The following is a 24,294-nucleotide window of genomic DNA, read 5'->3' as shown; positions in this document are numbered from 1 at the left end:
AAGAAAAAGACTTGAAAGGAGGGACACAATAAAAACAGCAGGGTAGGAAGTTTCACCTATGTGGAATTTAATTTTTTAAATTGAACAACATATTCTGTCACCTCTCTTTTATGATTCTGTCTTTCCCATATAAATAATTTACAATAGCAAGACAAACAGCAGATTGGTGAATGGCAGAGACAAATGTGAATCTAAAGGCTCTGGGATTCCTGTCATCAGGAGGGGCAGTTGAGAGAGAGGTGAATGTCAGTGTGTGTGCCTCTTAATTTTGCATGAAATATTTTTGTTTTAATCAGTGTACAAAGCCCAGAATCAGGGTCAATGCTAAAAAACATCTTAAAGAAAATGATTAACATAGGAGTGCAGCAGATGGAGGTTATAACAACCCGTCCTCCCCACACGCTACTTGTGCTTCCCACAACAAGACTTTTCTCAGTGGAAGGCAAATGGGCATCTTTTCTGTCAGTCTTGAGATGTGAGCCATAAGGAAACCTATCTTTCCTTTTCAGTGTGTGTGCTTGGGTGGGGAAGGACGGAGGAGGAGAGTAAACCCATACCCAAGGCTAGATGCTCTGGGAAGTTGCCTGCTGGGTCCTGAGGTTGCATGGAATGCCATTGTGTAAATGGGCTCTGGCACTCCATTTTATACCTTTTCCTTCTGGATACAGTAAGTGAGATTACATGGATGGTTCAAGTTTGAAGATGATTTGCCTTACAAGATCACCCACAGGGACTTCTTTATATGGGGCTCTTTGCAAACTTAGACCAGATGCTGAAAACACAAATACTGAGCTTTTACTACGGCCAATAATCCACTTTATTTCAGCTAGACTACTCATTATTATAAAGTTAAGCACCTGTGTGCTTGTAGGATGAAGCCCCAGACTAAAGAGACAGTCCCAGCTTTCAGCATCTATTCATGACAAAACACTTATGCCCACTATCTATTCATTACACTCCCAAGATTATCCCTCCTCATCACGCCCCCTTGACATAGGGGCGATTGGGGGGGGGGGAGGATACATCTTTAACAATGCAGGGAATGAACAATTGCAGCTGATTTTATTATATATATAAAATATGATCACATCCCCTCTGATTTCTCTAGCATCAAAGTGCTTGGCAGGCGCCTCTAGTGTAGTTTTGGCTTATTGTAGCCACGTGAGCGCCCAGTGCGCTGTGTACGAGGGAGGGCTAGTCCACGGAATAGGGATCAAGGCAGATCTCGGCAAAAAAAAACCAAACAAACCCTTTTTGGATACTCGCCCCTGCTCCCGTGTACCGTTCTCCCAGCAATGCCTCTGCCTTTCTGGTTCTCAGCTTCTCCTTCGGGGGCGGGCTGATCCAATTGGCTCTGAGAGGGGGATCCGACCAGCACAGGCGACTCCAGGCTGTCTCTGCTAAAGGCAGGCAAATGAACCTGGGTGGAGGGGGGTCGCCAGGCAGAATGACGCTGACCCGAGATGCCATGGGAGGTGGGGCTTGAGCCGCCCGGCCCCCAAGAAGGGGCTGGGTGAGTTGGGCAGCATCCCTGAGCGAGGCACATGGGCTGTTCCTGGGTAGCTGTACTGGCCGCTGGTGGAGCTGCTGCTCTCTCTCCCAAGCCTGCTAAAACAAGCTCTTCAAGTTCGGGGCTCTGCTCAAAAGAAACGGAAAGCGGGATTCCCCTGCCTCTCCGGGCTCTGCGCGGGGCACGCAGCGGGGCCAGCACAGATGGATTTAATTCTAGTCCTTTGGGCTTGCGTGGCCTCTGCGAGAGCAGGTAAGAGGGGGTGACCCGCCGGCCGGAGGAGGCTAGGGGCAGAGCTGCGAAGTGCATCTTTGCAAAGGAGCAGCTCGCGTCGGGGCGGATGATGGTTAGTAAAGGGCTGGGCTGTCTCCCCGCGCAAAGGCGATCGGCACCTGTATCTTGGCCGGTGGGGAGATGCGACCCGCTCTCCTGTGCCTTCGCTGCGCTGTTCATTCTTTAACAGCATCTCAGATAGTCAGTATTGTTATCACTCACCCTCCAGCTGTGAGCTAGCTACTGCTCTGGGCAGTGTGTGACTAGCGATGTCAGGGTGTGGGTGGGTTTTCATGCCATCGTATCGGGAAAATCAGCCACATGGATGCAATTAGCTGCATCTGGGAAGGGAAAGTGGAGTACTCTTCTGTGCGGCGTACCTTGCTGTACCAGGGCCACCAGCAACACCCGAGCCCACGGGGCAGCTCCTCAAAGTCCTGGGAAGGGTTGGGTTGCATGCTGCGGCGACTGGTGTAGAGAACTCGGAAACTTTCCTTTGGAAATAGCTCGTTTCGGGTCAGGCCAGTCCAGCTCCACCCTCACCCAGCCTGGTCTGAAAGCAGGCTTATTTCCGCACCGGCTGCATGTTCAGGGTGACTGCAGGCTGTACTATTATCGTTATGTTGCTGCTGCTGGAAACGTGCCTCCGAGGCCGTGCCTGAAATAAACATGTGGACGCAGTGATATCTGTGTTCAGATTTCCCCCACTTAAAACCTTTCCCATGTGTTTGAGTTTAGTGAGATCCTTTCGGACAGGGCATGCACCTGCTGAGGATTTCCCCCGCTATAGGCTGCTTTCAGCAGCCGACTTCTTTATCCCAGGGAAAAATCATTTTGCTTAGATTTCACTCTGGGGTTAGGCTGAGGGTTTTCTGTGGGGTCTGTCACTGGGGGATTTCAGCCTCGCTTATTTGCTTTGCACAGGAGTGGTTCTCCTGGCTTTACAGCGGAAATGGCACCTCGGCGAATATTAAGGTGGGGATAGGAACCGCTGGCAATCTTGCAATCAGAGGTGAAACTGGCATATTAAAACTGCTCTCATAAAACCACAGTCAATCGCGTACAAATATCAAGCTACCAGGACTTTATACAATTGCAACTGGCGAGTAGATCAATTTCCCCCCCCCCCCCCTTATTTGTGTGGGCTTCTCATTCAGGAAAAAATCCTCCCTTATTGACTTTTTAATATTCCCTGTGGGGATCGTTCCTTATTTCGCCAGTCTCCTCCAGGTTAGCCCTTGCTTCCTCTGTTCGCTGTAGCAGTATTTAAGAACCGTTCTCTCAGGAAAGCTTATGTGAGGCAAGATTCAATAATGAAAAGTTTCAGGAGTCTGCCTCTCTCGCTCCCTGCTGTTTGTTCACGGAGGGGAAGGATTTGAAGTAAGGACAGGTGAAGGCTTAGGAAAGCAGATTTTTGAAAAGGGAAAATATCAAGTCTCTCAGGGTTTCTGTGGCTCAGGCAGAGCACTACTGCAGGCAGAGTTTTGTGGTGTGGTCTCTCCTTTAATAATGTTGGGAGCATCTTTTACAATGTTGGCATTAAACAGTAATTTGTCAGAGTATTCTAAGACGCAGATCCATAGCACAGACTGACTAAAAAGCTTCCTTATAAATATAAAGCTTCCTTTCTCCTGTATGAATATAAAAAATACATTTTTATTTTGACAAGTGCAGGCTGTTTTAGAAAGGGACTTTATGTAAAGTCTCCTGATCATTTTGAAAGCAGGCATAACACATCACACATGAGCTTATATGTTGATATCTTTCATCTGCAAGTGTTGCTATATTGACTGTAATGGGAGCCATTTTAATTAAAATGTGTGTTTTAGTAGGCACAATTCTCCTTTGTAATATAGCCTCCATGTGCGTTTAGGAATGTTTAAAGATCTGGCAAATCCATAGGAACAGTCAGGCTGAGAATTCCAAATCTCTAATAGAAAGCATGACTAGAAATAATATAACAGAAGCATGACTTTCTTGTGGAGTCTTTGTTCCCTTTACTCTTGTGTAATGTACTATTCTAAATAGGTTCTGATTTAGAGTACCTTAGGGGGATGTTTTCTTGAAGATGTGCAAATGATATTTTCAAGGAAATTACTTAGTAAAATTACTGTATATTTTCCAGTGAAATCAATGTGCAAAATGGCAACTAGCATCATAAAGTATTACAGTATCATCCCATTATCTAAGATCACTAGAATTTGAAAGGTGTGTCTAGGGAGAAAATATCTTCTGTTTTTACAGCTAATATAAGACCAGTATTGCATGTTAATGGTAGTAAAGACTAATCTGAGATTAATTTATTTGGAATTGTGAAGCCATTTGGAAAGTTCTATGTGCAACAATTGCCATCCTGCTGTAAACAGTCAAAGGTAAAATACATGTTATAGAGTTCACTTCCTGCTACCACTCAAATAGCAAATATTTGTATGAGACTGACTAGATAAAGTTCCCTCCCCAGTGCAGCCTAGATGTGTACATATGTAAAGAATAAATAAATGTATAATCTCTTTATTTTGTGTTTGTACAGTGCCTAGCACAATGGGGTCCTGCTCCATGATTAAGGCTCCTAGGTGGTCCTAGAATTAACAATTTATATCACATAATTTATGCTTTCTGTGTACCTATCCATTTAACTATAGAGAGTTTCCCATGGTTCCTGGACTGAACTTTCCAAATTGGTGATAAAGGAACAAGTAGACAATGCAAATTGTCAGAGCTGTTAGATTGATTTAATTTCTTTCAGGGATTTCTTGGTGACATCATTCATAGTTATATTGCAGCCGTGTTAGTCTGTATCCGCAAAAAGAAAAGGAGGATTTGTGGCACCTTAGAGACTAACAAATTTATTTGAGCATAAGCTTTCGTGAGCTACAGCTCACTTCATCGGATCTGATGAAGTGAGCTGTAGCTCACGAAAGCTTTTGCTCAAATAAATTCACAGTTATGTGGTTCATTCCTGTAACATACTATATATAGTACCTTTTAACTTTTCATTAATAAGGGCTGAGTTTTTTCTGTCCTAACTCAGACAAAACTCTCAATAAGTGACTTAAGGATTTGGCCCACTGACTTCAATAGGAGTTGAGGGCAGTGAGTACCATGTGGGATCCTATCCATAGTTTGAACAACTTTAAAAGAAATAATAAAAGGGCTAATAGTTCTCATTTAAAGGAGGAAATGGGATTTTCCAACTTTTTGTTCTACTTAAAAGACAACATAAAATGCTGGATGCTAATAGAGATGCATGTGATTTTCTTTGTATGAGTCTTTTACTTAAGATCTCTAAAAAAGAGAGTGGGAGACTCCAGGGGGAACAGCCCTGCTTATAAAATAGAAGCTGCTTGTTTGTTGTTTAATTATTAAATAACCAGGGTTTTGAGTGTCTGCGTGCAGTCTCAAGAGCCAGCTTAAGAAAATGACTAGGTATTTAAAACAATGTATGGGCTTGCTAAAGAACTGCTATGATATTGTAAGAGTTTCCTCTTTGGAAAGCTTGTGATAGTTGGAAGGAGGCACAGTATAGCTGGTGGGACTCTCAGCTTGCGTGAATGGAAGTTAATGGAGCCACATTGATTTATACCAGCTGGCACCTGCTGCTGAGTTTGGAATCAGTAGCTTTTAAATAAAAAATAGTGAGGCTATTATGCTTAATGTGGTTGGTCATCTGTTTTTGCTGTGTTAGGGCCCAGTTCTGCTCCCATTGAAGTCAGTAGTAAAACTTCCATTGACTTTAATGGGTTCAAAGTTAGAGCTTATTGGGCATTGCTTAGTGGTCCATTGTTCCAGTTTAAGACATTTTTGGACTGATCCAGCATCCTATGATAGCACTATAACATCTCTCATTGATTTGAATGGGCTTTGGATTTGGGCCCTTAGTATTTGTAACCACATATTCCAATCTCAGCTGGGTCAGCTCAGACCTTCTTCCTAAGTGGATCATTTTAGTATCCTAGAGTTCGTGTGCTTTTCTTTTGGATGAGACCTTAAAGAAACAAAATCCTATCTGTTTTGTGTGGACGGTAAACCTCCTCAGATGCTTTTTTGCTTTGATGTCCTTAGCCAAAATTTGTCCTTCCCTGACTGTTGGGTTTTTTTTTTTTTTGTGAGCTGCTGACCTCTACCTAGAGATGGATGCATTTCAGCTGTATGCTGGGAGCCAGTGTAGGATGCTTTGAGATGAAATGCACTATGTAATATAAGCTTTATCATTACCATTTATTATCCTTATCTCTCTCAATTTTGGCCAAAGAGAGGTAGTTTTAAAAAACAGAAGTTTCTAGTAGTGGGTTTAGCCAGACAGAGGTAAACTTGTTCAGGATGATTTGCATGTAGAAGAGTTCGTTCAGTGTTAGGAGTGTTAGCTGTGTAGATCTTGGGAAAATAGTGCCCACGGTCTTTAGTGAACTCTATCACAGGTCTGAAGGAGATGTCAAAGTCTCTTTAGTATTCAAACATTGTAGTTTCTGAGCATCTGGTACAGATTAAGCCAAAGAGAACCTTACAGCCCAGTGTTATTGCAGAATGTCTTGGAAGTTTGTATCTCCTGGTTTATATTGTAAGATCAGTTTATTCAGGTTCATTCCAGTTGTCTTAATTTTCTACAGAACTGTTTAGTCTTCTATTAATATGAGATCATTAGGGCAGCACACTCTAAATAAACTTAATTTCGCAAGCCAGAAGTGCTTTTATGAAGTCATATCTTCCTGTCAATTGCAAGGTGCACAGCACTCTCAATTGCCACTGTTGGAGTGAGGTTAAAAGAGACCACTTTCAAGTTTCCTTTTCAAGAGCTTTTATTGTTCTCCATGCATTTTGTGAAATGCTGTCTTCTACATTTAGCACAAAATATCATCCCAAGGTATTTTAATATTTGAGTAAAGGAAAAGGAGAAAAAAGTGTTTTGTGGCATAATTGATTTATAAGTAGAATTTCTGATTTATTCTTGTTCATTATATACCCTGACAGTTTTTTTTTTTAGAGAGTCTATTAAAAACTCAAACCAGGTTACTTGCTGCCTTACAGCTCAAAGAGAGAGAATGAATTTTAAACAAAAAACTGGAGATCACTTAGTGGAAAGCCATCTGGCTATACACTACAGTGAAATCTTGGCGTCTTTGAAGTCAACGTCATGGATTTCAGTGGAGTTAGGATTTTATTCTAGGAGCCTACTCCTGCTCCTAGAATGAAGTTAGTAGCAAGACTTGTTAAGAGCAGGATTGGATTCTACAATAGGTTCTTGCTGTATATGCCAGGCACAGATCTCATACTATCTCCACTACCATGCTGATGGGTGGACCCTTGTAAGAACAAACCATGCTGGTTTCTTGACATATCTTGTTCCCTACTGGATAAAGGTTGCACATTGAACCACCTAAAGTGAACTGTGAACAAGCAGCTGTCCTGAGCCTCTGGGCCTAAATTTGTGTAGCAATTTTGTTACCACTTGGGCATGAATACCCACTGTCATCTGTAGTGACGGTATGGAAATCATGTATCACCCATTTCCATCAGGATGCTAAAGAATACCCTATTATCAGCAGTTCATGGGGGGCATGGTGTCCAGTTTGGAAGCTATCCTATATCTAACTTACAGTGAATGGTGGAAGTAAGTACTGTAACCTAATCTATTAAAATTAAAGAGTAGCTGCAGCTTGCCATGGAATGCTAGCATGCTTCAGTTGATCATGAAAAGAGTATTTAGACTTCAATAAGTCCTTGGTACTAGTATAGGTAGGTGAATATGAGTATTGCTGGTCTGAGTGATTACTCATTTCCTCTGCCTGCTGTTTTCTGTCTTCATTTTGTTGCTTTTTATTATAGTTGGATAAGTTTTTTGTTTAATTGTGATAGTTCTTCTGCCATGTCATACTAATGTGTTAAATGTAGTGTCTTTATTGTGTTCTAAAATTTGTGAAGATAAAGGTACTAGCTTAATGGTAGTCAATGGAGAAGAACATCTTTTCTTTACATCTGGGGGGTTACTGTCTCTTAAGTGATTACTGTACATAGTATCAGCACATACCCCATACTGTACTAGAAGTTCTTTGTTGTTGTTTTAATGCTTTTGATTTAAAATAAAAATTGATTGAACGTTCATTGTTTTTAAACAGTTGTCGGATTTGGAATGGATCCCAATTTACAAATTGATATTATCACAGAACTGGATCTTGTGAATACAACTATTGGAGTTACGCAAGTGTCAGGACTACATGCTAGCAAAGCATTTCTATTCCAAGGTAAATCAAACATCTTAATTTACCTAAGACAGCCTCTGTCTCCATGATTTTCTGTATACAGTGCTTGCATTTTATTATGGGTTCTGTTGTTCCTAAGATACTCTGTTGTTCTACTGAAATATGTTAATGGTGTTTTTACAGGGATGAAGTCAGGTCATTTAGGCCCAAAATTTCAATGGAAACATTTTTTGGGTGTATTTAAACATTCCTCTGTTTAATTTCCAGTTGAATACTCCCACCGAGTTCTCTTGCATGGGCCCAGTTTCATGCATGGATAAGAGGACAGTATTAAAGCCGTTTGTAGTGCATTGATGCACACTGATAGTAATACACCAGTCTCTGGTCAACTTCAATGGAATTGCATGCATAAGAAAGGCAAGCAATATTTATCTTCACTCTCTGAGCAGAGTGACAAGCACAAAGTAAATGAATTGATGGTAAAAATAAGACTTTGATTTCTGAAGTAATTTAAGTTTCAGTATTGTAAGATGCAACTGGTGAAGTGATTTAGAAGTGGGATTTTAAGTGATCAGTGGCTGAAGTCCTGGCTACTGTGAAGTCAATGTGGGTTTTGCCATTGACCTCAGTGGGGCTAGGATTTCAGCCATTGTTGCTTGAAGCCCTAAACAGCAGAAGAAATAAGTTGCTACAGTATGTTTAAATGAGCAAGTAATAATATGAACAGAGATGTTTTTTCACCCAGCTTAGTATAACTTTTCTGTAACTTGCTTAATACTTACTTGAAAGACTGTCTTCAATGGCTCTTGTTTTTGTTTTTGTTTCAGTAACAATTTAGAGGGACAAAGGGCCTGATTCTGATCTCACACTGTTTTTATTTCATGAACTTTAGTAGTTATATGTGATTTATGTTAGTGTACATGATACAAGAATCAGACCTATAACTTAGCATATTCTTTACCTAGCTGGTAAATATGTACAATATGAACAATATGAAGAGAGGGAACAGGTGCTATAGCAGAGAGATTATTGATGATCATATTTGAGAAATTATGCAGGGTTCACCCTCCTTTCAGGACTCTAAGTCAAATTGTGTTTGGTAATTCCTAGGTGCTGGAATTATTATCAGCAACGTCTAGAATATAGACATCAAGTTAAACGTTAAAAATCTGAAATGTTTTGCTTTGGATACTCTTCCTAAAATGTCAGTTTTATGTTTTGTGCTGGAGCACTCCATAAGTAGTTGAGGCAAACAGTGTTAAAAGTGCAGTCATTCCTCAGCAGACTGCAATGTCCTAATTGGCTTAAACTATTTTAAAATTTCTCATGGTGTTTTTTGTGGAGTTAATTGAGAACACATTGACAAACTGCCACCATAGATTTTCACAGTCTGAGAGTGGCAAATGACTAAACTAAAAAGATCTGCATGTGCAACCCAGGGCTTGTTGCAACAGTTGATATTAAAAGTACATTTTAAGGGATAATGATCGTGATCTTATATTTCTTTAGCTCCTTTTGTCCTGGAAGAACCCCAAAACACTTTATGAACTTTACAAACTAACATAAAAACTAAACATGTTCTGAAGTTCATCCACCCACTGAAATGCAGCCACCTCTGGAGTAAAATGTTCCTAGAAACTCTAAACAAAAATTCAGAACAGCAAGTGAAGAATAAAATTCAGGGTCTTAAACTTTATATAATAAGTTCTTTATAACTGAGATTCTCCCCAAGAACAAAATTCTGCCCATAGGTGCATGTAGATAACCCCCAGTGCTTGAGCAATTGCCTCTTGCATTTCCCCCTCCCTCCCCGCCCCGCTCAGCAGGTTGGCTAGGATAGAATTGCTCTAGGTATATAGTTTCAGTCAGGATGGGGTCTGGGACAGGATTCTTGACCCAAGGGTCCTTGGTTGTGTACTCGTTCCTGGAGAAGGTCTGAAGGAGACCCTTTCCAGCTGCCTTTAGGCTAGGATGCAAATCCTAGATTATTCCTACCTTGTTTTTTGGACTTTTCCCTGGTTATTTATTATTTGTTAAAAGCCAACAGTGTGGTTGGGGCTTTGTAAGATGCAGAAGTCAAATAAATGTTCCCTTTCATTGAGTGAAGTAGCTGACCTTAGGACAGTGGTTTTCAACCTTTTTTAATTTGTGGACCCCTTAACATTTTTGAATGGAGGTGTGGACCCTTCTGGAAATCTTAGAGACCACAGGTTGAAAATCGCCACCTTAGCACTATGATTTGACCTTGTGCCAGATTGTTTGGCTCAGGATAAATCTGTTTGTATCTGGTGGTTTCTTTCGTACAATGTATACGTTTTTGTATTGGTTTTACTATTTGGCACTTGTATATTTATTATTAGCTGGGCTTCCACTGTATTGAGTAAATAATAATAATACTTTTCCCAGTTGAAACTTCAAGGAGAATTTAGGAAGGCAGAACATAGATTACCAGAGTTGGAAATTGGCGACACTAGATTGGAGCACTGAAAGATTGAAGTCTTGATATCTCTGTGCTTATTTTATTTAACTTTTTCAATAGTTTTTCAGCATTATGGATTTACATTACAGTGCTCCGCAAACGAATGCCTTATAATAATGACTGGAAAATAACATCCAGATTTTTTAAAATTGCAGTGTTCTGTTGGAGCATGTCACTAATGACTGCAATTTGTCTCTCCTCTTCTGTGTCCTCCAAGATGTCATCCTGTCTTTCAGCTGAGCTTTGCTTTGGTCATTTATTGGTGCACTTCACTCTGTAATGCCTGCTTTTCTTTGTTTGCCTCCTAGCTGCACATTGCTCCAATACCTGGCTTCTTTCTCTGAGTCTTCAAAGTGAGGGAGCACCTGCTCTCTACCTAACATGACTGCTTCTGTCTGCATAACTGGAAAGGGGTCTGAGACAGATTCACTGGATGGTTGGATCATTGTATCAAGACAACTGAGCACTCTCCATTATTTATATAAATTTTATCTGTGTGCCCAGTTTAGGATGGGTAGGGAGGAATTCTGAGAGTCAGATCTCTGTACTGCAGTTTAAATGATGGCTTTATTTTTTGTTTTCTGGATTTCAAAGCCCCATTATATAGTCGTTTATGAAATTCAGCTGCATTAAAATCCCAAAATGGAAAATGAAGGGGAAGGATTGAGAAATTGTTACTTTAAATATAGGTTTAGCCTGTGTCATGTGATGAGACTGCAACATGGTGTCTATGCATAGTACTAATAGGTGGCAGCAGAGCACCAGTTCTAAACTTTCTTGGGCCAAATTCTGCTTTTATTTACACCAGAGTAAATTCAGAATAAGTCCACTGACTTCATTTGCATATTAGTCACATTGATATCAACCCAGAGTAATTTTAAGAAGTCAGTGGAGTATTCTTACTTTACGCCCGTGCACCTGAGAGTAGGATATAGCCCTGGAGTTTGGATTTCAATTTACTACAGACAGAGAGACATATTGAGTCCTGGAGTGTGATAAGCAGCATGCGCTACAGTGAGGAACTGAAGTGGGAGTCAGAAGACATGGGTTCTAGCATCTATTACCATAACCTCATTTTATGCCATCTGGCAAGTTAATTAGTCTGTGGTCCAGCAAAGCGCATAAGCATGTGAGTAGTCCCATTGAATGCTGGCTGCAATGCAGCATTATGGCTTTTTTTTTTCTGTGTGGGAGTGCTAGGTCTCCCTCACTCCTTCCCCATGCAGTACACCACCAGTGAGGGAACCATAACTTGGCCCTTTTGTATTCTAGCCAGTGTTAGCACCACTTTTATTTAAGGTTGTCCAATGCGTCCCATTATGAGGTGTTTTCAGTGGCTTATAACTTCACTAAACCTGAAATGTACTATGTTGAGTGTCTGCCTCAGGCTGAAGTTCTGCGACAGTGACAGCCGAAACAGTTAAGCTGTCTCTGAGAAGGAGGCTAGGGAAAAATACATTGTTTGAAATGTTAAAAAAATATCTGTTTAAAAAATGTATTTGGAAAGCTCTAGTGCTCACATGTTTTGGAGCTGGAACTTGACATTTGCCAGGGGCGTGGCCTATGTGTCAGGGATGTGCTGTTTGCCATCCTTGTAAAAATCCACCCAAATTTGTCCAAGTTTCAAGCCTTTGAAAAATCAGTTTGCACAGGCTCAGTAGAGACTTAGATGTAGCAGCTAAAATCTCTGAAGATTCCATCCTCACTGAGCATGCTTGGGTCTCTTGTGCTGACCAGATTGTGTATGTGCAAGCCCCACAAGTTAACTGAGCATCCTCCGTCCCCTGAAAACTCCTCTAAGTGTGACCTGACTGCTCATTTGCTATCCTCACAGAGTAACTGAGCAGGCACCAGTCCAAGGCTACAGGAGTGAAGGTGGACTTTCCCTAGAACAGCTGCTCTGGGATGAGGCCAGGCACTTGGACTGAGAGTCGGGAGGCTCTCTCTCCTGTGTTCTGAATGACGCCCTGGCAGGGCGGAGGAGGAGATGACTGCTTGACTCAAATACAGAGGGGGCAAGAGCTGGACCTGGGGGCTGGCAGGGGAAGGCTGGGGAGTAGATGCGCACAAAAAGCCTGGGTGGGGAACCATAACTGGAGGCTAGCAGGGGCAGAGAGGGAAATGGGGGCTGGAAGCTGAGTGTGGAAGCTGGGACTGACTGGTCAAGGAGACTGAGGACATGTAGTCTGGGAATGGCTGGGCAAGGGTAGTGGGACTGGGATCAGAATCCTGAGACTTGGAGACTGAATGAGTAGGTGAAGAAATGGGACTGTAATGAGGAAGAGATTGAAATGGGACAGGGATAGGTTGGAGGGGATGAGGCAGAAGGAGTCAAGTTCGGGATAATGGGCAGAAGAGTCTATGCCCACTACAGTATGTTTCCCTCCAGAGCCTGGAATGGAACGAAAGATCCTTGAGTCTAGGGCAATACCTTTGATGTCAGCAGATATCTGAGAGACCCATTCTCCTCTTCTGCTGATCCTCATAGAGGATGACATGCTGCTACCAGTTACTCCATTAGCTAACGTGTCAGAGGTCTGTTTATAGATCTGAAAGGTCCAACTCTGCCAATGATCCATGTGGGTGTCATCATGAGGCTACATCATGGAATTTCTATTTTTTCAATTTGCTTTTTTAAAAGCCTGAGATTCAGTTTAAAAAATGATGTTGAAAGAAAAAAACGATGTTGATTAAGTTTGCAAAATCAAGCACTTAAAAGTTAGGAAATGTCAGAATTAAAGTTGCTTGTGCCCTCTTAGTTCAACCCCCTTGTGCATATGCATTATTTTGTGGTCTTTAATTACACCATCCCATAATTGTTGTTTGCCCTATTCCATGGATGAATCAGGGTAGTGAAGAAGGCCGTTTGTGGGACTCCTGCCTCATTTGCTGCAGAAGCTGAAAGGTGTGTGCATGGATGAGGCAGGAAAAGAAAGGATAGTTCAATGTTTAAGACAGTTGGATATCATCCTAGAGTCTATCCTCGACTCTGTGACAGATTTCCTCTGTGATGCTGGGCAAGTCACTCAAGCCAAACTTTTGGTCACTAACTGTGTGTTCCTCATTGTCTGGGTGCCCAACATGATACTCTAAAGTCTAGTTTACAGAAGTGCTGACTAGTCACAGCTGCAACTGAAGTCAATGAGAGCTGTGCTTTGAACATATATAGTGCTATATAATGCTAAGTATTCTGAAAAATGAGGTCCTGGACATCTCATGTTGGGTACCCAAAATCAGTGGATACTCCTAACCTTAATCTCTCTGTGCCCCAGTATCCCCATCTATAAAATGGGGATAATACAACCCCTCACCTCACAGGGGTGTTATGAAAATCAAGTTATTAATATTTATGAAGCACTGTAGTGATAAGCATCACAGCAAACTCCATGGGGAAATTAAAAATTCTGTCTTCAGAGCAGGGTTTGAATAGTGCACTGTATATAAGACATGGGGGAGAAAACAAAATATTGAATAGTTGCTCATTAAGTGAGTACCATCCATTTTGTGCTCTGAATGAGTCAGGGGTCCTGTGGAAAAAATGTGATCATGTAATTAAAGTCTGTATCATAATGCATATGTAGAAGGGAGCTGAATTAAGGTTGCATGGACAATTTTAATTCTTCTTCTCATCCCAAAGCATCATTATAGACATGAGGAGTCAAACAGCATAATCATTCATTCCTGTTCATGGTTCATTTCTCCATTAAGCTCAGCCTGGTCATGCCCCTGCATATGGTGTCCCACAATATGGTTGATGGTCAAGCTCTAGGTCTGAATGATCTTGGTTGCATTGCATTCTTTTCTTTAGCATCTTATCATTTGTCTTCTGCAGTGTCTCCATCACTGTAATCTGTTGGACTGCAGCCAGTCCAGTACTCTTTCACATCCTACTCTCCTTCTCTATTTCATTTGTCTTAAAATCATTCCACTTTACCCAGGGCATCTACCAAAGAACTCTCTTCTCTGCTGCCTCCAGCCTTATGAAGTCAGTTTCATTTAATGGAGCTCCTTCCAGACCATAATACTGTTAGTAAACTGGTTTGATACATTTTCACTTTTATGGATAACAGATAAACATTTTGAGCTGGAGTGTTAAAACTTTAATGCTGGCGTTTCTTAACTTCTGAATGGTTGACTTAACAACCTTATTTTTTTTTTTTGGTGGGTGTGTACACATTCTATATATTATACATATAAAATGTACACGTTTGTATGTGTGTATATATGGCACAAAGTATATGTATGTGTGTGTGTGTGTGTGTATATATATGTGTGTGTGTGTGTGTATATATATATATATGGCAGTGAAGTCCCTAAGCAAAGTTTTTTTTCTCTCTGCAAAACTCTAGCTATCTTCAGGAGAGAGAACTGATCTGGATTCAGTTTACAAAGAGCTAGGAGGGGACAAGTGAGATGAATCATTTTCATATTGAACAATTAAAGATTGCTTGAGACATAATTACTGAATAGCATCCCAAGGCTCTGGAGATAGATAAACTAATGTTAACCATTTCAGTACCCAAAAATGATGCCATGCTGAATAACCTCACAGACCTTACATATCCTCCCATAGCCTGACAGCCAGTGAACTCTCCTGGGAATGGTCAGCATCTGAATTGTGCTGAGCTCTGTGAGAGATGAGCCCAGCCACTCTTATGAGGGCAGCTAAATGAAAAAAAGTTCTGTAGTTCAAGAAAGAGCCCCTTTGTCTCTCTTGATGATATGTCAGTGAGAATACTAACCACACCTCTCTGTCTCCTCAGTTCTGGTAGCTAAATTGTAGCACCAGGGGATCAACATGTCCCATTCTCACTCACCAGTGCAGATCCACTGGCTGGGGTGGAAAGGGGGGAGCCTACTGAGGCGATGTGCACTGTGTAGGACTGGGGTCTGAGGCAGAGTTCCCTGTGCACCACTCTGTATTTGGAGGCAGGCTGCAAGGTTGGTGATCAAAGTTGTGTAGGGGCTCAAGCAGTATGGAGACCACTAAAACCTTGGAAGACATTCCCAGCGCATACTCTGGCTACTCAGGCTGTGTGCTGGACTAGGGTTTTGTCTCATTGGAATGGATGGCTCTGGATAGGGGCTCTGTGACATTTTGAAAGTGAGGTAATTTACAGTTTTGCCAGATCTTTAAAATAATGCAGTTTCTGGCTTTTAGTGACATTTTGTGGTAGCAACCAAGCCAATTTTGTTTTTTAAAAAAGAAATCTTCTTATGGTAGCCAAATACTCCTTTTTCCCTCACTGGTAAAACTGACTGGTTAGAAGTTAAGGTCTAGGCCCTTCGCAGACTTTCATGTGGACAATGGGTGGGGAGGGAGCTTGTCAATGGTCATGAAATTTCAGTTTCCAAATAAAAACTCAACCCAGTAATTTTAGCAACACTAAATGAAAATGATCAGTTTCTTCCCTGGAGAAATGTGCAGGAGAGGTGAAAATATTGCTGTACTGCCGCCTCCTGTTACCTAAATTATTTTGGGTTTCCCAGCATGTCTGTATTGAATAGGAGAGAACTCTGATCATGCATTGCCACTGTCCTTAGCAGTTGTTTTTGCTTTCCTGGGGGACAATAATTGTGTTGCTCCTCTGTCTGCATTGATACAGAGGTACACATGGGGAACAGGAGACTTTCTACAGCTAAAGCTTCTCTGCCAGAAAAGTTCATGGCTTTTAGTGTATCAATCTGTTGACAAAGACCTTTAATAAAGATAAGTAGAGTGAAAACAACGGATGCTTATTCTCTGCTTGATACAGAGTAGGACACAAGAGGTTAACTCATACTATTGCTAATGGGAGTTGCAAGATTCCAAACGATAATATATCAATAGTAGCATGAACACCCATATCTTTAAGGAAAAAGTGTTCAATTTAGATAAAAGTAATAGTAATGGTTTCCAGGGTTCCTTGGAGCTCCATCAAAATGAAAACAGAATGTGTTATGCCTTTATCTTATCTTAAAGGGATGCTGTCAATCTCATAATCACACAGGGCCAAATTTCACTTTCGTTACTCAGGTTGAATATTATTTCATGAATAATCTCATTGGAGTTAATGGGGTTACTCAATGAATAAGGTACTACTTAACTGGAGTAAAGGTATCAGGATGTGGCCCATAATAATCATGATAACATTATCAGCTAATAATCATATATTCTTTATTCAAACTGAAAATATTAAAAACCTAATTTACAGTAACTCCTCACTTAACATCCTAGTTATGTTCTTGAAAAATGCAACTTTAAGAGAAACAATGTTAAGTGAATCCAATTTCCCTATAAGAATTATTGTAAATAGGTGGGGTTAGGTTCCAGGGAAATCTGTTTTTTTTTTTTTTTTGGCCAGACAAAAGACATTCTGTACATTGTGATAGACCCAGGCCAGTGGGGTGCAACAGCATAGTCTTATTGGGATCCAGGAAGTGCTAAAGGATCCCCCCCCAGCCTAAGAGGGAGGTTGAGCAGCATAGTCCTATTGGGATCCAGGACGTGGGCGGGCAGAGCTCGTCTACTACAAAGGATCCCCCCCCAGCCTAAGAGGGAGGTTGAGCAGCATAGTCCTATTGGGATCCAGGACGTGGGCGGGCAGAGCTCGTCCACTACAAAGGATCCCCCCCCAGCCTAAGAGGGAGGTTGAGCAGCATAGTCCTATTGGGAATCCAGGACGTGGGCGGGCAGAGCTCTTCCACTACAAAGGATCCCCCACCAGCCTAAGAGGGAGGTTGAGCAGCATAGTCCTATTGGGATCCAGGAAGTGGGCGGGCAGAGCTCTTCCACTACAAAGGATCCCCCACCAGCCTAAGAGGGAGGTTGAGCAGCATAGTAGAAGGCAGATATACTGGCCACTGGATAAGCAGTTTTCTGTTCCCTGAGTGACCAGAGCAGAGGCTGCTCCAGGCTAGGGTGGACACCTGACTCCAATTAACCTGCAAAGAGTCAGGTGAGCCTGTTACCTTAATGTGAACACCTGAGTCTAATTAAGGCCCCTCTGATACTATAAAAGGGCTCACTCCCCTCCGGCTGAGGGGAGCCAGAGGAGAGGAAGTGCGGCTGAAGGGTTGGGTAATGAAGACACCCTCAAGCCACTGGAAAGGGAGCCCCCAAGGTAAGGGTGAAGAAGGTGTTGAGAGAGAGAAGTGGGAGAGCTGTGGGGAAGTGGCCCAGGGAAATGTAGCAACTCTGGCAATGAAAGGTCAGCTGCCAACATCTGCTGCCATTGGGGTCCCTGGGCCAGAACCCAGAGTAGAGGGCGAGCCAGGGTTCCCCCCAACCCGCCGCTACGGAAACACCTCCTGGGAGGGGAAGACAGGCCCCTGTCAGGACAAGAGGCTAAACTAGTCTGGAATAAGCCCATAGGGACAACAGAGACTGTGGGAGTTCTCTCACCAACCTCTTTGCTGGCTTATGATGAAAATGGCTCAGTAGGCTGTGACCCTTGCCTCTAGAGGGAGAAGGGCTATGTAGAGAGTTACAGTGAGCCTCTGAGGCTAGCGTAATCCACCAGGAAGTGCAGGACCTGCTGAGACAAGGTCGGAGCTCTGCCACAACATATACAGTATAAGTTTTAAATAATGTAATACCGTACTCACCAATGATGATTATGAAGCTTGGTTGAGGCGGGGCATAACAGGGTTGGGCTGCAGGGGCTTGCCCTGCTCTGCTCGGCGCTCCTGCCAGGAAGTGGGGTCAAGGTGCAGGGGCTTGCCTGCTTCCTGGCTGAAATGCCGGGCGGGCTGAATGGGGCAAGCCCCTGCCCCTGCTCCCCATCAGGAGTGCCAAGCTGGGGAGCCAAACAATGTTATAAGGGAACATTGCAGGGCTTTAAAGGAGTATGTTCTCTAATAGATCAGCAACCTAATAGTGAAACAATGTTAACTGGGAGGATGTTAAGTGAGAAGTTACTTGTACTTCTCTCCATTTATACTGTTTGCTCTTCACTTGCTGAAATTCATCCCCATACAGAGGGGCAGACATATATGCTTAAATGGGTTGTAACTGGGACTTCAGAGACCATCAACCTTGGGCTTGCCCTCTGCATAGGGGTGAATATTACCCAATGAATAACACTTACTTGGACAAATAGTTCTAATAGGCCTGTTTCTTAGTTTTACACCTGTGTATCTCCATTGTCGTAACTTGATTTACACCAATGTAAGGCAAAACAGAATTGGACTTATTACTGCTGAGTAAGTAAGGGGTTGTCTACATGGGGAATTGTTCCAGAATAGCTATTCCTGATTAACTCCATGTTTGGGGGCTCTTAATTCAGAATAGGAGAACTTTGACTGTCTACACATGGAGTTCATCTAGAATAGTTAATCTGCTTTAAATTCCCACTCTGTTTTATTCCAGGGTAATTTTCATGTGTAGGTGAGCCCTTAGTACTACGAAGTATGAGAGAGGCTTGAAGAGTCAGGCTGTCAGCCTGGGCAATGAGGTGGTTGATTTCACTTTTGTTCTTGTGCATTAGCACCCACAACAGTTGTATTTGGGCTCAAAACGCTGAAGGGGACTGTTAACAGTCGAAAATTCATTTTAAATGAAATTTATTTAAAGCAAGTTGATGGAAACAGTTCTACTCGCCTCCCATTGTGTTTAATCACAAAAGAAGAGCGATATCATAGACAAAAGCTAAGTTGACAGTTTCTTTAAAACAATTACATAGATAAAATAGTTAAAAACCATTATGCATCTTTAACAGATTATGCTATAATCAAAGCATAATACGGTAGCTAGACATGGGTAATTTCCTGTGGGTGTGGGTAGGATGTGGGGGGAACCTGCTATCTTGAGGTACCAGCAGGGAATAAAAATTAGATGCTACTTTTGAGGCCTCAACATGTTGCTTATCTGCCAAAAATTCAGCTTAATCTTTCCACCTGGTGCAATAGATTGTTCGCTATGTGAGGGAGGGAAAAGATCTTTTTTTTTATTTTTCATTTCTGACACACAACTAATGTTAGGTGATCATGTCACGTGTCAGTTTGGCATGATGCAACATTAGATAACAGGACACAAAGGCAAGGCAATGTGACAAAATGTAGTGCCTCAGAAATTACAAAAACGTAGAATTATTTGACACTTGTTAAGGTAGTTCTCTAGTTCCCAGACGTATCTGAGGGAGTTCCACATCACTATGTACTGAAGCAACCAAAACTGTAGTTAAGCATCTGCTTTTTGGCTTTCCAAAAGTTGCTGTAAGTTTTTCCCTGCATTTTTTTTGTAGTTGGAGTTGAATATCCCATTGGTTCTTTGAGCTATAGAAAGAAAAAGATAACCTAGGATCATAGTACTTACAGACATACTAGTCTATCAAGTCCCTCCCTCCCTGCATTTACAGAAAACTGCTCTTTGAAGCTAGGAATTTTCCTATTGTCTTCAATGGGAGCAGGCCCTTGGTTCTAGTATAGACAAGTTTTGATGTTCCTACTGTTACATTTATTAACCTTAGTTCTTGTGCTTTTCAGATCTTGAATTTCTTGAATACCCACACTCTGAGTGAAATCCAAGGGAGCTTTGGATGTGCAAAGAATGCAGGATTGGATCTCAAATGTCAAATAATCATTGTCCAGTCACACACAATTTAAACACAAATGCCACTCTCCCCTTTGCTTTATAATACAAATGTAATAATGTGTACTCTGAAATCATAGCTGGGGGTGGAGTGGGGTGTGGGAAACAAGTAAGCCAAGATTTGCGGGAAGATAATTTTTTGTGTGTCAGGATTTTTCTTTTTCTGTGGAGATCTACACAGGTGCTCATTATGCTGCTTGGAAAATGAAGCAGCAGAACCTTAAAATGTGACACTTCTAGAAGTATTTGATAAATGCTCATGATTTATAAACCTGATGTATGGTACTGTATCTGGCGTGTTGGTTTCCAAGAGTACAGGGCTACCTCTGGAGGCAGGACTTTGGGAAGGCGTTAAGTTACGGTGGCCTTTGTGAGAAGTTGTGTGTGTGTGTGGGGGGGAATGGAAGGAAATACTTAAAGATTACTTATGTGTAACTAATTATGAAGCCAGTATGAAATTAACGTTTGTTTTGTACTGCCACATATTTAGAAGTCGTGCTCCTCTGTGTTACCCTTTTGTTCTTTGTTAGTGGCAGTGCGTTTAATGTTTTTGATGTGTTGTGAACACTTGCTTTCAGATGGGATATTCTGTCCTTTCTAGTTTTATACCGTCCTAATTGTTTTTAGAAGCACTCTTTTTTTTAAAGAAGGTAAACATTCGTGCTGATGTTATTGCTAAAGGTGAGAAATGCAAAAAGGAGGACACATGTGGCAGTTCCATTTAAATAAAAGCCTATTTTCAGAAACAAAGGCTTATAGAGCAAAAGGGAGCTCTTAATACCCCGAGCACGTTTGCTGTTACGGATGAACCCACAGCAATGGATGCTATCAAACTTGTCATATTTTATTCATGAGTTGTGGTGTGCTTGGATGAAATAAGAAAAGCAATGCTTCAAATCATAATTATGGTGTAAAAAGATAAAACCGTTGTTGTTGTGACATTTTTAAAAATTCCTAAATCTCTCAAATAATTCATATAACAACTTACAGGGAATGACTAAGTGCATTGGTTGTGTTTGATTCTTTTTGTTTCTTTGCGGAATGTAGTACAAAGATACATCCTGAAAGAATCTATAAATGTGTGTGAGAGTATACCCATTCACCTAATACGCACGCTTTTAAATTCTTTCAGGATGTCTCTTTCAACAGCGTTCCACAAAGATACACAGATGATATTGAATACAAAAATAAATGTAAAGCGGCTGATAGCAGAAATTACATATCAATAGAAAAGGGCTTTGACAAATATTACGTTCCAAGCTATTATAATACAGTTACTAAATAAAACAAAGCAACCCAGGATTTCATTTGCTTAAGTAATGTGTTGTGAATTTTCTTATGTAAAGAAATCGTAGGAGAATTTTTATGAAACATGTTCTGTAAGAAATATGCAAAGAATGCAAATTATCTGAAGAGTTGTGGATTTTCTTTAAGATGAACTAAAATGCTTTTTTAAAAAAAAAAAAGTAATTTAAAACTCAAATCATTAAGGCCCTGATCCGCCAAAGCATGTAAGCACATACAGTATTTAACTTCAAACATATGAATCATCCTGTTTGATTTCAGTGGGACTACTTGTGTGGTTAAGAGCTTTATTGGATCAGGGCCAAAGAAAACATCAGTGTAGACTTAACATTTTAAAATTAATACATTTATTTAAAAAGGTGAGGTTTTTGTTTGTCAGGGCCTGAGTTCAGGGATCATCTTCTGCTGGAAGAGTTGATGAGTTCGCTGAGGTTCAGATTTGTGCAAATGCAAGGGTCTGACTGAGCAGATCCAATTACGGGATTGAGCCTTACTACTTGAGGATCACACTGTGTGTTGATGGACACTTGCTGTAATCCTCTTGACTTCAGTGGAATTGCATGGGGGCATAAATCACTAATGAATGCAAACCATACAGTACAATGACATGGATTCCTTAAGCAGCTTGGGCCAAATTCAGCCCTGTTGTAATTCCATGGACTGAATTCCTCAGGGCAAGGACTGTCTTTGTGCTAGGCACTGCACAAACATAAAACAGAATGTGGCCTTGGTCCATGACTAGAGCAACTAAGCTCTACAGCAATATAAATAATAATAGTTTAACTTCTTAGAGGTCTGAGCCAAATCCTATTGATTTTGATGGCTTTGGCTCAACCCTTGGTCATCAACTGCATCAGGATACAGACAGAGCTCTGAATATAGGGAGGTAAGTGAAGAACTACTACTTTTAAAAAAACATAGTTTGTTTTCAAACACCTTTATTTGTAATTAACAATAATATAGTGCCTTCTATCTGAGTAGCTCAAAGTGCTTTACAATCATGAATGAATTTGCCTCTCAGACCATGTCTATTATGCATGTTAAGCAGCATTAAATATAGGAATCTCCCTTTTACAGATGGGGAAACTGAGTCATAGAAAGATTACAGCTTACCCAAGCTTCTAAGTAGGTGTGTGGTAGAATGCTGGTATCTTGACTCAAAGATTCAGGAGTTGGCTGTCCTGTCCGTATACCACATTCTGCATTTCATGTGGTCCCACTGACGGTTTACAAAGGAGCTAAAGTGAATTAGTCCCCCCGATTGCTATTCAATTTCAGTGGGAATTGGGCATCCTGGATTCCTTTGAAAAGCCCAGGCAGCTTGACTGCTGACCTGAGGAAGGCAAGCAGGATTTCTCCTGTGGTGTTCATGTTGAATTTTAGAATCTTAAAGCACTACAGAAGCACTAAATAGTACCATTAATTCAGGAGATGTCATCCTGTTGGTAACATCCATTGTATAGGGCAATATTTATAGTCTTTCCCTGTAATATCGAGCTGTTCAGCCTAATGGGAATGCTTTTCAGTTGATTAAAATATTCTCTGTTGTTTTTTTGCCTATACCTTCCAGCACATGGTCTTAAAATAAGGGGATATTTTAAAACACAATTCCTTTGTTTTTTGCCCATGCGTGGTCAGCCAACAAATTATGAAGTCATGACATCAACCCTATCTGAAAATGTTTTCTAAAGGGATGAAGGGAAGTGCCAGTTTGGCCTTGGCAAAAAGCCAGAATAGAAACGGACAGAATTTTCAGTGGCTCATTGTTTAGTGTGATGATAATATTTATCATATTCTAAATTAGATCCCAAACAGACAATGTTTCTGTAAAAAGTATAAGAAGTCTGTAATAAACCTTAGAAATCACTGCCTCTTCCCAGTAGTGTATAGATTGCCACTGGCTCTGTTGACAGTTCTTCTTGAGATTGTGTTGCCAGGGCGCTGTCTGCTTTCTATAATGCTCTTTTAAACACTCTTGTGCAAAGTTGGAAATCAGTAACTGCAACATTTAGCTTTTGCAGCGATAGCTTGTGGGCAATACAGATAAACAGTGGGAAAGACCTTATAATCAATGAGTCCTGAACTAATTAGCTAACAAGGCATGTAATTTGATTAACTCATATGATTTAAGAGCAGATGATGTGCTTTTACTGGTACTGTGACTTTTCAAGCATTTTCACTGGCTAAGGAGTAGGTGTTTAGTTTAAGAGATCAAACAGTTGCACGTGTCCTAAATAGTCTTGATATCAGTGCTAGTATCTTTTGGGGAAAACAAACAAACAAAAACAAACTTTGCCTCAAAAGACAAGCCCAATAGCCACCGAAAATCTCTGAAACACACAAGAGTCGGATGCATTAATAACAGGTGGTAAATAAAGCCGACCTATATGAGGAAAATACCAGGAAGCCAGACATTAGTTAATTGCTTGTGGTTGATCTGGAACACTGTTATTCCTCCTTGATTCCTCTACCTCTGCTGCTTTTCTGGTCAAATAAATGGTTTTGAAAACCATATCATTTTGCAATATAACATACTATCCAGGTCTTCTAGTTGGTGGAATGTATGTATTCTTTTGCTGCTGAAGTGCCTTGTTGCTGTTATATTAGTTCATGTGAGGAGAAAGCAATTTAGGGCTCTAGAGACTTGAAGCCTTCTATGTACCTAAACAAGCGCTCGCACCTGCAATGCAGACTTCTCCATAGCGGTCTGCTCGTGTGTCTCAACTGTGTCCCACAGGGACCTTTCATTGGTGGGGGCTGAAAGAGGTGAGCATTTTTTTTCTCCTTACTTTGTATTCATTTCCAAGTCTCATATGAATAAATACTGCTCTGTTTGTCCCAGTGTGCCAAATTTAGGTAGTTTAGTTTTGAAATATTGCTGAGGCAACCAAAGGCATTTCTCTTAGACTCTCTGACAGCTACTTAATTAATATGATTTTGGTCATTCTTGCTGGTGCTC

The 24,294-nt window shown here is 41.2% G+C and overlaps 1 protein-coding gene across 6 annotated transcripts in view; it reads left to right on the top strand.

The window, feature by feature from the left end:
- The first annotated feature begins 1,609 nt into the window (after window positions 1–1,609).
- Window positions 1,610–24,294, top strand: part of NELL1 (neural EGFL like 1) — a 430,169-nt gene continuing 407,484 nt past the window's right edge. For all 6 annotated transcript variants that reach the window (XM_073347842.1, XM_073347838.1, XM_073347837.1 and 3 more), the window contains exons 1-2: window positions 1,610–1,762; window positions 7,897–8,022. In XM_073347842.1, the coding sequence (XP_073203943.1) occupies window positions 1,714–1,762; window positions 7,897–8,022 (175 nt within the window). In that variant the 5' untranslated portion in view covers window positions 1,610–1,713. The remainder of the gene's footprint in view (window positions 1,763–7,896; window positions 8,023–24,294) is intronic.

Source organism: Lepidochelys kempii, chromosome 6 (assembly GCF_965140265.1).
Source record: "Lepidochelys kempii isolate rLepKem1 chromosome 6, rLepKem1.hap2, whole genome shotgun sequence".
Classification (NCBI taxonomy): domain Eukaryota; kingdom Metazoa; phylum Chordata; order Testudines; family Cheloniidae; genus Lepidochelys; species Lepidochelys kempii.
Note: the sequence above shows the minus strand (reverse complement) of the source record. Positions and strands in the feature narration are given on the sequence as shown.